The sequence below is a fragment of the Pan paniscus genome, chromosome 8, assembly GCF_029289425.2.
Source record: "Pan paniscus chromosome 8, NHGRI_mPanPan1-v2.0_pri, whole genome shotgun sequence".
NCBI lineage: Eukaryota > Metazoa > Chordata > Mammalia > Primates > Hominidae > Pan > Pan paniscus.
The window spans coordinates 100,329,168-100,343,510 of NC_073257.2; the positions used below are offsets into that span (position 1 = coordinate 100,329,168).

General features: G+C 38.0%; 1 protein-coding gene across 8 annotated transcripts in view; it reads right to left on the bottom strand.

The window, feature by feature from the left end:
* Positions 1–14,343, bottom strand: part of RNLS (renalase, FAD dependent amine oxidase) — a 402,310-nt gene that overhangs the window by 133,221 nt on the left and 254,746 nt on the right. For all 8 annotated transcript variants that reach the window (XR_010113261.1, XR_010113260.1, XM_055093111.2 and 5 more), the window contains exon 6: positions 1,400–1,575. Coding sequence is in view for 6 of the 8 variants with exons in the window: in XM_055093111.2 (XP_054949086.1) it covers positions 1,400–1,575 (176 nt within the window). In the remaining 2 variants the exon portion in view is untranslated. The remainder of the gene's footprint in view (positions 1–1,399; positions 1,576–14,343) is intronic.

The following is a 14,343-nucleotide window of genomic DNA, read 5'->3' on the forward strand; positions in this document are numbered from 1 at the left end:
TAGGGTTTGGAGGTACATTGTGTTCAAAGATTTTTATTAAATTTTGTGATATTGCACAACTTTGATTAGACCATTTTGTGGTTAGGACAAATCTATTTTTATTAACACATCAAATTTTAAGAAATAAGTAGATTTTAAATCCACTTTTTCAGTTTATTAATAAATTACGAGAAAGGCACAAGAGGAAACCTCATAAACGAATGTTTCTTTTAAAGAAATATTTATAAATCACAAAGTGACTTGATGTGTAATATATCTAGCTTCAAAGTATATCAACAAGATTATTTCCCTGTTTTCTTTTTCAAGCCAACTTAAAATTGAGTTCAATATCACTTAAAGATAATAGCTATTTAGATTTTTCAATGCTTTTAAAAGGAAAAAGTAAAGTCTTCTAAAGTGACCATGACATGCTTAAGTAAATATTTTTCCCCAAAGATTCACTGTGTAATTTGACTTGAGAAGATATGAGTAAAACATAGACCTGCTACAATATTTTAGGAAATAATTTACTATTTCCTCTCATTTTGGAAAGCCCTTTAAAATATACAAAACCAACTGCAATTTCCCACAACACCACTTTTTCTAAAGGCTTCACAGCTTGGATAACCAATAGGGCTGATAAATCAGTTCATCAACAAGCTCAGAAATCCCAGGAAAAAAATGGACAACTCACTGCTTTTTCTCCTGTATCTGTCCTTTGCTTCGTTGTCCCCTAAATGACTTCACTACTGAGTTTATGGATCAAAAGACTTTTTCTATGAATACTCACTTCCATTGAAATATGCAGAAATTTTCAGAAAAAGTCAACATTTACTTAGTATAAGGAGCTTTAAGTTTGAACTAGTAGAGTGATCAGCAGGTTTAATTTAACCCTGAAAAACAGCTCAACTAGCTGTCCTATGCAGGTACTTATCTCTCTCCCCCAGAGAGCTCAGCTGGCAGCAGTCAAAACCAAAGTGGAAACTTAATAAAAATGAAAATTGTGGTAGCAAAATACACTTACAAGGTTAATTTGACATATTGCAAAATCTTGGGAAGTTATAGTGGTTTCTAAATATCCACAGTACTGATCTAGAAAAACCCCAAAGAAACAGCTGCATTTGGAGATATAACCTGCCTTGTCTGAAGAGAAGACCTCGGAATATCAAGGTTTGTAAGTCTCGAGATGCTTGAATTTGAAGACAACATTGGTGAAAATTCTATGCACTTCTTGTTGAGAAACAGCAGGACCATAAAACCCATAGAAGTTATATTTATGTGTTGGGCAAACACATATTTGCTCCAAGGATCACATAGTTAATTTATTTCACTAGAGAATGCAAAGGATAAAGAAGTAACATCAGTTCTGTGAGCCTGTTAAGAAAATTGTTGTGCTTAGACCACTGGATTCTTTGATTACCTGTGAATGTCTCCATTTTTGGCATTTGGTAGCAATTGGCTGAGGCAAACCTGGCAAAATGTTTTCCAGCTGCTGGAAGATTAACTCTTGCACATCCTCAATGCTGTGTTCCAAGTATGTAACTCCAAATGGGACAGTGGTGTGAATCACGAGGGAAGGCCCAATTTCTGATGACTCTGTGGCATAAGAGGATCATAAAGATGCATCTTAAAGTGGGTAGCAGGCAAGCATCTCTCAGGATTTCAATTCAGACTTAAGAACTGATCACAATAATCAAGCAATAAATGGAGGAAAAACTTATTCTAATCTCTAAAGCATAAATTAGGCATTTCTGAAATTCAAAATCAAACTTCTCTGAAGAGGAAGACAGATTAAAGAGAAGTTTTAGTGAAAAACTGTCAGATATTGCTAAAGAACTGGAAGAAAGGGTAGAAGTGCATTTAATATGAACTGCCTTGGATATAATTATATTTAGGTTTGTCTTCTCTCATTCACAAAATTGCTAGCTCTTCAGGGCAGGGTCCATTTTTTTATACAGAGTCTATATTCTTCATAAATTCTGAGAACAAACTATATATTCAATAAATACCTGTCTCATTCAATTAATGCTTAATGGGTTGAAATATATTTTGTTGAAATTACACAAATGTCAGAACAAAAAGAAACCAAGCTCCTCTCTAAAAACAGGCTTGTCCTCGTAATATTCTTCTCTATGTTTTAATTACCATTTCTTTGTTTTAATCAGCATTAAAAATAAAAGTCTGTCTCATTCAAAACATGAAGCAACTTTCCATTTTTGTTTGCCATTGATTTTTTTGCTGTCTGTTCGTAATCACAAATAATGAATATCTGCTTTGTATCATTCACTCCTTAGTAGAATAAAGAGCAATCAAATAAAGTCTGAGTTGAAAGAAACCTAAGTAACTGACTCTTTAGAAAGCACCATCTTGGAAGAATGTTAACAAGAATTTGTCTGCTATTATTTGTTTGAATCATGCAGAAGAGAAAGCTGAGGGGAAAACAATGATAGATGTGAAACATATGAATATAATATGAAAATTGGAACCTCCCCCTCCTGAGAGAAGAGAATATTAAAGTGTATAAGGCACTGATAGGAGATGTCAAACCTGATTCTGGAAATTCTTTAACTTGGGATTGTAAATGGTAATACTATGATCTATTTGAGTTACAGCAGTACAACTGACACAGGAAAGAAAGAGTTGACATAAGCCACTTACTCACTATGTGCCCGCTTAACCTCTTTACATTTCAGGTTTTTTTTTTTTTAATGAGAATAAGTTAGTAGCCACCACTTTTTTTTTTTAATGAGAATAAGTTAGTAGCCACCACATAGGTCTATGATGTGCATTAAATAACACAGTACACATGAAATACTCAGCACAGTTTCTGACACAGAATAGGTGCTTAATAAATCTAAGCTATGGGAATGGAAGCAATGAGCCAGAGACACGCGTAAAGCTTCCTCAGTGTTGCCTAAATTATAGGTGTGAGTCATGTTTTGTGAAAGTACTTCATTTTTCCATTGCACTCAGCACAAGGAACCCTGGTTTATGAATTTTATGGCAAAACACAAGAGAAGAGAGTCCCAACATGCTGCAAACTTTTTAAAGTGAAGTGAATGCTTCCAAGGAGTTTCACATATATGAGGTGAGGGACCTGAATTCAGAATTTGTGCAGTAAATGCAATGGTAAGCTGGACTGTACAGTATTTTCACCTCACAGTAGCTGGAACAACTTGAAAGAGGAAATAGAGGGGCCATCTCTTTGAATGTTCAATGTGTAACCTGTCAGTGAAGACTTTACAGGTTCTGTACAGAGGGAAGGACCCAGGAGTGGAAAATCTCAATTTCTTTCACAGAATACCACCACAGTGAGAAATCTATTGCATATTGCCTTAGGAAGTTTTATTTATGTTATCAGTTAATAAATTCAGGGAGGCTTGTTCACAGTGACGGGGTATCAATGCCACCCCTCTTCCATACAGTACCACATCTTCCCAGCGACAGAGAAAACTACTAGGTCAGCATTCTGAAGCAGGGAAGTTGGGGCTCTGAGTTGACTTATCTATGTCAGGCTTCAAAGGAAAATGAATGCTAGCTGCATGCTGAGAATTGGGAGGTTGCACTGACCCAGCTATTTGTTCTAGGGGAAACTCGTAAAGTCACTAAGACCAGTGATGGTGTGATGCCAGGTTTCTCCCATTTACATTAACCATCCACTCCATGGAGAGCAATAAAACATGAAATTTAAGACCTAAAGTGAAATAGTTCTTGCATAACAATGAGAGAACAACCTGCCTACTTATTTTTATTTGAATTGTACATTTATTTTGAAAATTTAGATGAAAATTTGAATAGCTATGACTGAAAACAGTAAGTTTTGGGGAAAAGCTCCCCCAACCCTAAATCAGAGTGTATTTTCAGAAGCTAAAGTCTAAAAATACAAAGAGTCAAGCAGAATTTAAACGTGACCAAAGTTTGAAAATAGAGCAGTATAAAAAGCCACAAATATGTTAATAGGATCTAGAGCATAAATTCAGCATAATCATTATTCCTTGGTCACGGGGAAGTTAATGATGCTATTTTTCTTTTTCTTTTCTTTATTCAGTTTAACAAGAATATCACCTAGCTTTTGGCATTTTAAATGTAAAGCTCACAGTAAGTTGACAATTATTTCTCTACTTTGGGAAATCAATGGCTATAGAGTCAGAAGATAAGTATTTGAACCTCTGCATCCTTTAATAGCCCTGTAATCTTGGACAACTTAATCTCTCAGGCTTCACTTTTTTCCATCAATTAAAAGGGAGCAACACTACTGACCTTACAAGGCTGCCATGAGGATTAAATGAATTACTCACATAAAAGCCTTCCTTCAAACATAAAGTGCTACACAAACAGAAGGCATTCCTAGGTAATATTCTTGTTTCCACCTCTCCACTGTTGAAAGAGCAGCTTTAGAAAGGGATAACAGAATTGACTTCTCTCAAAGCATTAAGACTGATCATTACATCAACACCCCAGCGACAATGGAAGACTATTTCTGGGTATAGGCAGAGCAGGATTTGATTTTTTTGTGTATGTTTCGTAAAATATACATAAAATTTACTGTTTTAACCTATTTTACATATACAGTTCAGTAGCATTGAGTATGTTCACTTTGTTCTATAACAGTCACCATCAAGCTGCTGGTTTTCAAGATGCCTGTCTAGTGACATCAGATGCCAGCTCTTTTCAGAAAGATCAAAGTTATCTGTGAATGGACAAGTTCCAAATGAAAAACTTACAGAAGAGATCCAGGACCTGACAGAGTGCCCAGGGGAAAAAGCTGAGATGCAGAAAAAAAAAAGCAGCAAAGGTCTGGCAGAGATTGACCCCTGAGGAACTCAGAACCCTGTGGTAAGGGGTAGTGGGAGTGCTTCTCTGCTCCCTTCACTCCTGCAACAATTCACTGACTGTCAAACTGTTGGGGAGCCCCTCTGCCCTCTGGATCACAGGCAATGCTGTCAGTGGTGACTTGGGGGAATTTTCCAGGGGCAGAGAACCAGGTGGCCAGCTCATGTTAAGCATGCCTACACTCCCCTCAGACCTGAACTGACATGGCTGAACTGAGCCATGCTGGTTGTGCACCTGTGGTGGGACACTGCCCTGCCCAGGGAATCTCTGCCCTTGAGTCACCACACCACGAGATTCCCCACAAACACACCCCACAACCCATTCTGTCTCTGGCAAACATGGGGCTGTTGGGTCCCTGTGGAGCTGTGGGAGCCCTGGAGATCTCACCCTTGGTGGGCTGCCTTGAAGGCAATGGGGAGCACAGCCCACTAAAGTCTCCCTTGGGACAAAGGAAATGAAGGAAGTGGCACCAATCGGTGAAGGGGGTAGCACTGATGGCTAGGAAGGGTTGTGGAGAGGGAGTCATCCACCCCTTGCCACCTTTAGCCACTGTTGAGGATGCAGTAGTGGTTCTTCTGGCTGGGGGCTGGTATATGTGCACCTGGAGAAAGCACTTATCACACTTTTTGTAGTGAATCCACACTCGCTGAAAGTGAGCCCATGCTGCTTGGGCTTGCACAAAGGGCAGGGCCCAACTCCCTGACCCTACACAAAACAGCAGCATCCTGGCAATGGAGGACACAGACAAGCCACAGAGTTGTCTGCTCTGGACTGGGGGAAGGGGCTCTGCCCCAAGACCATCTTGGTGGTAGCTGCCAAAATGGTATATCAGTAGCCCATAGCCACATTGCAGCTGGGAACCAAAGGAAAAAGTCTTTATGAACTGAAGGCTGGGAGCCCTGTGACATGGTGTGATAGGGGAAGCAGCTGGCATTCCTGCCTGGTCAGGATGAGGAGCTGGTGCACTTCCCCAACTGCTCCTTCCCCAAAGACCTCAGCATGCTCCAACAAAATCTCCTCCCCTCTATATCAGGGCAGGTGCTTCCGCTCATCATCAATCTACCTGTGGGTGGGCCAGCTCTTACTCTTAAGTGCCACCTACTGGACTAGAGCTTGAACTCCACCACCAAATAAAACACCTGCTGCCAGAAGGGCTGAGTGCTAGTGTATGTGATGAGACTTCCACACCCTCAGCCAAGCAGTAGATAGAGTGTTGGCTCATATGTCAAATATATTGCTACAACAAGCAGCATCCGAGAAAGCCACCACACAAAAGCTACCCACAATGAAGGACCCATACAGCACTTTGGTCCTCTGAAAGCACCTGGAAAGGAGGCCAAATGATCATACACAACATACAACATACCCTCAAGATAAAAAAGAATTACAAAATGTAAAAGTCCTATCAAAAGGACAGAAAATTAAAAAATAAACAGTGACAGATCCCTCATATGAGAAGGAATCAGTGCAAGAACTCTAGTAGCAAAAAAAAACCTAGAGTGGATTGACACCTCCAAAGTATTTCATTTGCTCCGTAGCAATAGGTCCTAACAAAAATGAAAAGTCTGAAATGGCAGACAAATAATTCAAAATATGGATTTTAAGGAAACTCAATGAGATCCAAGAGAAAGTTGAAATTCAATACAAAGAAACCAGAAAAACAATTCAGGCTATAAAATATGAGACAGCTATGTCAAAAAAAAAAAAAAAAACTCAAACAATTAGAACTTCTGGAATGAAAAAATTCATGGAAAGAATTTCAAAATACAGTTGGAAGCTTTAACAATAACCTAGACCAAGCAGAAGAAAGAATTTCAGAGCTTGAAATGTGGTCTTTCAAATTAATCCAGTCAGACAAAAATAAAAAAGAATTTAGAAAAATGAAGAAAGCCTTTGAGAAATATGGGATTATGTAAAGTGAACAAAATACAACTGGTTGGTATTCCTGAGAGAGAAGAAGAAAAAAAGAAAGCAACCTGGAAAACATATTGGAGACAGTAATTCAGGAAAATCTTACTAACCTTGCTAGAATCATCAACATCCAGATATAAGAAATTTAGAAAACTCTCGCAAGATACTACATAAGATGATAGTCACCAAGGCCTATAATTATCAGACTATCCAAGGTCAACATGAAAAAAAAAATCTCAAAGGGAGGCACCTGAAAAAAAGGGATAAATTACCCATAAAGGAAATACCATTAGACTAACAGCAGACTTCTCTGTAGAAGCCTTACAAGCAAGAAGAGATTGGGGGTATATTTTTAGCTCTCTAAAGGAAAAAAAAAAGTCAGCCAAGAATTTTATACCCTGCCAAACTACGCCTCATAAATGAAGGACAAATAAAGTTTTCCCAGATGAGCAAATGCTAAGGGAACTCTTCTTTACCAGACCAGTCCTACAAGAAAAGCTCAAAGAAGTTCTAAACATGAAAACAAAAGAACAATGCTTGCTACCATAAAAGTACACATAAGGCCAAAGTACACGGATCCTATAAAGCAATTACACAATTGAGAATACAAAGTAACTAGCTAACAACACTATGGCAGGAACAAAACCTCACATATCAATATTAACCTTGAACACAACAGCATAAAAGCCCCACCTGAGAAACACAGATTGGCAAACTAGATTAAAAAAAAACAAGACCCAACCATCTACTGTTTTCAAGAGACCGATGTCACACGTTATGACAGCCACAGTCTCAAAACAACAGAATGGAGAAAGATCTATCACACAAATGGAAAACAAAAAAGAGTAAGGGTTGCTATTCCTGTGTGAGATAAAAGAGACTTTAAAACAACCACATTAAAAAAAAAGACAAAGAAGGGTATTATATAATGATAAAGGGTTCAATTCAATCAGAAAATTCTACTATTTTAAATGTATGTTTACTCAACATCAGAGCACCAAGATTTAGAAAACAAATACTACTAGACCTAAAGAGAAGAGACAGACAGCCTTACAATAATAGTAGGGGGTTTCAACACCACGCTGACGGCACTAGATAGAACACTGAGGCAGAAAACAACAAAGAAAATCTGGACTTAAATTGGACTCTTGACCAAATGGACCCAGTAAACACCACAGAACACTGCATCCAACAACCACAGAATGTATGTTTTTCTCATCTGTGCACAGAACAGTCTCTAAAATTGACTATATGATTGGCCATATAGCAAATCTCAATAAATTTAAAAACATCAAAATCATATCAAGCATCTTCTCAGACCACAGTGGAATAAAATCAGGAATCATACCAAGAGGAACTATCAAAAACCACATAAGAACATGGAAACCAAACAAACAACTTGCTGCTGAATGACTTTTGGGTAAACAAAAGAATTAAAGCACAAATCAAAATATGTTTTGAAACAAGTGAAAATAGAAACAAAATACCCAAATCCCTGGGATACAGCAAAAGCAGGGCTAAGAGGAAAGTTTATTCTGCTAAATGTTTACATCAAAAAGATAGAAAGATCTCAGATTAACAACCCAATGTCACATCTAAAAGAACTAGAAAAATGAGAACAAACCAAACCCAAAGCTAGAAGAACAAAAGAATTAACAAAGATCAGAGCAGAATGAAATAAAATTGTGACCAACAAAATATACTAAAGATCAACGAAATGAAAAGTTGGTTCTCTGAAAGGATAAACAACATTGATAGACCAGTAGCTACATTAACCAAGAAAAAGAATATTCAAATAAGCATAATCAAAAAATGACAAGGGTGACATTACAACTGATACTGCATAAATACAAAAGATTCTCAGAAGCTATTATGAATATCTCTATGCACACCACCTAGAAAACCTAGAGGAGATGGATAAATTCCTGGAAACACACAACTTCACAAGATTGAATCAAGATGAAATTAAAATGCTGAACAGACCAATAATGAGCTAGAAAATTGAATTAGTAACAAAAAATCTGCAAACCAAAAAAGAAAAACAAAAATTCAGGACTAGACAGACTCATGGCCAAATTCTACCAGACTTACAAAGAAGCTGGTACCAATCTCAATGAAACGATTCCAAAACACTGAGGCGGAGGCATTCTTCCCCAACTCATTCTATGAAACCAGTATCATCCAAAATCTGGCAAGGACACAATCAAGGAAGAAAACTATAGGCCAATATCCCTGATGTACACAGACACAAACATTCTTAATGAAATGCTAGCAAATTGAATCTAGCTGCACATCAAAAATATATTTCATCGTGATCAAGTGGGTTTTATTTCTGGTATGCAAGGATGGTTCAGCATACACAAATCAAGGTGATTCACCACATAAACAAAAACCATATTATTATCTCAATAAATGCAAAAAATGCATTCAATAAAATCCAACATCCTTTCACAATAAAAACCCTCCAACGAACTAGGCATCAAAGGAACTTAACTAAAAATAATAAGAGCCATACATGGCAAACCCCCAGCCAACATCATACTGAATGGCGAAAAATTGAAAGCATTTCCCCGATACGGTTTGGGCTCTGTGTCCCCAACCAAATCTAATCTCAAATTGTAATCCCCATGTGTCGGGGGTTGGGGGTGATTAGGTCATGGGGGCAGTTTTCCCCATGCTGTTCTCATGACAGTGAGTTCTCACAAGATCTGATGGTATTTAAAGTGTTTGACGGTTCCTCCTTCACAGGTGCTCTCTCATGTGCTGCCATGTAAGAAGTGCCTGATTCCCCTTCTGCCATGATTATAAGTTTCCTGGGGCCTTCCCAGCCATGCAGAACTGTTAGTCAATTAAACTTCTTTACTTTATAAATTATCTCTGGCAGTTCTTTATAGAAGTGTAAAAATGGACTAATACACTCCCTAGGAATGGGAGCAAGACAAGGACGTCTACTCTCATTTCTCCTATTCAACATATTACTGGAAGTCCTAGTCAGAGCAATTAGGTGTGAAGAAGATATAAAAGTAATACAAATAGGAAAAGAAGAAGTAGAATTATCTCTGCTAGCTGATGACATGTTCCTATACCTAGAAAGCCTAATGACTGCTCCAAAGGACTCCTAGATCTGATAAATGACTTCAGTAAAGTTTCAGGATACAAAAATAATGCACAAAAAAATCAGTTGCATTCCTATACACCAGCAACACTCAAGCTGAGAACCAAATCAAACACTCAATCCCACTTACATTTGCCACAAAAAATACTATATCTAAAAATGCATTTAACTAATAAGGTAAAAGATCTATACAGGGAGAACAACAAAATACTGATGAAAGAACACATAGATGACACAAACAAATTGGAAAACATCCCATGCTCATACAGAGGAAGAATCAAGATTGTTAAAATGATTATACTGCCCAAAGCAATCTACAGATTCAGTGAAGTTCCTACCAAATTACCTACATCATTTTTCACAGAATTAGAAAAAAACAATTCTAATTAGCCAAAGCAATCCTAAGCAAAGAGAACAAGGCTGGAGGCATCACATTACCCAAACTCAAAGAATACTACAAGGCTACAGTATCCAAAACAGCATGGTATTGGTACAAAAACAGACAAAGATCAATGGAACAGAATACAGAACACAGAAATAAATCCATATACCTACAACTAACTGATATTGACAAAGTCAATAAAAACAAACAATGAAGAAAGTACACCCTATTCAGTAAATTATGTGGGGGAAAACTGGCTAGGCATACGCAGTAGAATGAAACTGGAACACAACCTTTCACCATAGACAAAAATTAAGTCAAGATAGATTAAATACTTAAATGTAAGACCTGCAACTATAAAAATACTAGAAGAAAACCTAGGAAAAACTACTTTGGACGTTAGCATATTCAAAGAATATATGACTAAGACCTCAAAAGCAAATGTAACAAAAACAAAAACAGACAAATGGGATTTAATTAAACTAATTAACAGAGTAAATAGACAATTTACAGAATGGGAAACAATATCCACAAACTGTGCATCTGACAAAGGTCTAATATCCAGAATCTATAAGGAGCTTATACAAATCAACAAGAAAAAACAAAACAACCCCATTAAAAAGTGGGGCAAGGTCATGAACAGATACTTCTCAAAAGAAGACATACAAGCAACCAACAAACATATGGATAAATGTTCAACATCACTAATCATCAGAGAAATGCAAATCAAAATCGCAATGAGATACCATCTCACACCAGTCAGCATGGCTATTATTAAAAAGTCAAAAAACAATAGATGCTAGCAAGGCTGCAGAGAAAAGGAACGCTTATACACTGTTGGTGGGAATGTAAATTAGTTTAACCCCTACGGAAAACGGTATGGAGATTTCACAAGGAACTAAAAATAGAACTACCATTCTACTCAGCAATCCCACTACTGGGTATCTACCCAAAGGAAAAAAAAATCATTTTATCAAGAAGACACCTGCACACGTACGTTCAGTGCAGCACTATTCATAATAGCAAAGTCAGGGAATCAAGCTAGGTGTCCATCAATTGTGAACTGGATAAAGAAAATGTGGTATACATACACCACAGAATACTATGCAGCCATAAAAAAAGAAATTGTGTCCTTTGCAAAAAAAAAAAAAACTAAAACAGAAGATCAAATACCCCATATTTTCACTTATAAGTAAGAGCTAATCAATGGGTACACATGATATAAAGATGGAAAGAATGGGATATGCATTCTAGACACTGGGCACTCCAGAAAGAGTAAGGATGGGAGTGGGGAGAGAGTTGAAAAACTCCCTATTGGGTACTATGTTCAATATTTGGGTAATGGGTTTACTAGAAGCCCAAACTCCAGCATTACACAATATACGCATGTAACAAATCTGCACAGGTGCCACCTGAATTTATTTTTTAAAAGCCAACAATGACCACTATCCACCTCCTAAACTTTTTCATCTTCCTAAACTGAAACTCCATATCCCTTAAACAATAAGTAACTATTCTCCCTTCCCCAGCCCTGGCAACCACCATTCTATTTCTGTCTGTGTTAATTTGACTACTCTAGGCACCTCATATAAATGGAGTCATACAGTATTTGTCCTTTTGTAACTGGTTTATTTCACTTAGCATGATGTCCTCAAAGTTCATATATTTTGTAGTAGGTCAGGGTTTCCTTCCTTCTTAAGGCCGAATGATATTCCACCATATGTATATGTCACAATTTGCTTATCCATTCACCCTTCAATGGACGCTTGAGTTGCTTCTACCTTTTAGCTATTGTAAATGATGCTGCTATGAACATTGCTGTACAAATTCAGTTCAAGTCCCTGCTTTCACTTCTTTTGGGTAGATACTCAGAAGTGGAATTGCTGGATCATATGGGAAATCTATCTTTAATTTTTTGATGACTCAACCACATCATTTTCCATAGGCTGCACCATTTGCATTCCCACCAGAAATGCACAAGGGTTCCAATTTCTCCACATCCTCACCAATACTTATTTGCTGTTTGTTCTGTTTTTGTTTTTAATAATAGCCATCCTAATGAGTGTGAAATAGCCACAGCAGTTTTTAGTCTACAATTTTGAGTGAAGGTCAGGACACCGAATGTTGATAAAAACAGCAGCAACCCCAGCAGTAGCAGCAGCATTATAATCATCAGCTGCTAATAGAGCACTAAGATTTAGAAGGCTCAAGCATTAAATACTTACAATCAAAAGCTACAGAAGTTGCCGAGTCTCCAAACAGAAATTAACATTTGTTTTGAAGTAAGCACTGTAGCTGCCTCAGATTCATGGTCATGACAGTTGTAACCATTAATAGGTTAAATTTGCTTATTTAAAGAAAAAGATTGTCATAATGGGTCACAACCAACTACATGCTGCTTATCATAACACGCATTTTTAAAAATAAATTCTATCTCAATTGTGTTGGTCTCTCTATGATTGACATGGCTTGGCTGTGTCCTCACCCAAATCTCATCTTGAATTGTAATCCCTATAATCCTCATGTGTCTAGGGAGAGAACTGGTGTGAGGTGATTGGATCATAGGGTTGGTTTCCCTTCATGCTGTTCTTGTAATAGTGAGTGACTTCTCATGAGATCTGATGGTTTTGTAAGAGGTTCTCCCCACTTCGCTCCTCACTCTTTTCTCTGTCCTGCCGCCATGTGAGAAGGCCCAAGCTTGCTTCCTCTTCGCCTTCTGCCATGATTGTAAATTTCTTGAGGCCTCCCCAGCCATGCAAAACTGTAAGTCAATTAAACCTCTTTTCTTTATAAATTACCCAGTCTTGGGTATGTCTTCATAGCTGTGTGAAAACAGACTAATACAGTAAATTGGTACCTCAGAGAGTGGGGTATTGATACAAAAATACCTGAAAATGTGGAAGAGAATTTGCAATTGGGTAACAGGCAGAGGTTGGAACAGTTTAGAGGGCTCAGAAGAAGACAGGAAGATGTGGGGAAGTTTGGAACTTCCTAGAGACTTGTTGAATGGTTTTGACCAAAATTCTGATAGTGATACAGACAATAAAGTCCAGGATGAGGTGATCTCAGATGGAGATGAGGAACTTATTGGGAACTAGAGCGAAGGTCACTCTTGCCATGCTTTAGCAAAGAGACTAGTGGCATTTTGTCCCTGCCCTAGAGATGTGTGGAACTTTGAACTTGAGAGAGATGACTTAAGGCATCTGGTGGAAGAAATTTGTAAGCAGCAAAGTGTTCAAGATGTGGTCTGTGTGCTCTTAAAAGCATTCAGTTTTATGCATTCACAAATAGATGATTTGAAATTGGAACTTATGTTTAAAAGGGATACAGAGCATAAAAGTGGAAAATTTGCAGCCTGATGATGCGATAGAAAACAACCCATTTTCTGGGGAGAAATTCAAGCTAGCTGGAGCTGTGAGAAGAGGGCCACCATCTTCTAGATTCCAGAATGGTAGATCCAATGGCAGCTTGCACCATGCAGCTGGAAAAGCTGTAGACACTCAATGCCAGCCTGTGAAAGCAGCTGGGTGGAGGGCTGTATCTTGCAAAACCACAAGGGTAGAGCTGCCCAAGACTGTGTGAGTCCACCTCTTGCATCAGTGTGACCTGGATGTGAGACATGGAGTCAAAAGAGATCATTTCAGAGCTTTAAGATTGAATAGCTGCCCTGCTGGGTTTTAGACTTGCATGGGGACTGTAACCCCTTTATTTTGGCCAATTTCTCCCATTTGGAATGGGAGCATTTATCCAATGCCTATACCCCCATTGTATCTAGGAAGTAACTAACCTGCTTTTGATTTTACAGGCTCGTAGGTGGAAGGGACTTGCCTTTTCTCAGATGAAACTTTGGACTTGGACATTTGGGTTTATGCTGGAATGAGTTAGTTAGGACTTTGGCAGACTGTTGGAAAGGCATGATTGTGTTTTGAAATGTGAGGACATGAGATTTGGGAGGGGCCAGGGATGGAATGATATAATTTGGCTGTGTCTCCACCCAAATCTCATCTTGAATTGTAATCCCTATAATACCCATGTGTCTAGGAGAGACTGATGTGAGGTGATTGGATCATGGGGGTGGTTTCCCCTACACTGTTTTTGTGAAAGTGAGTGAGTTCTCATGAGA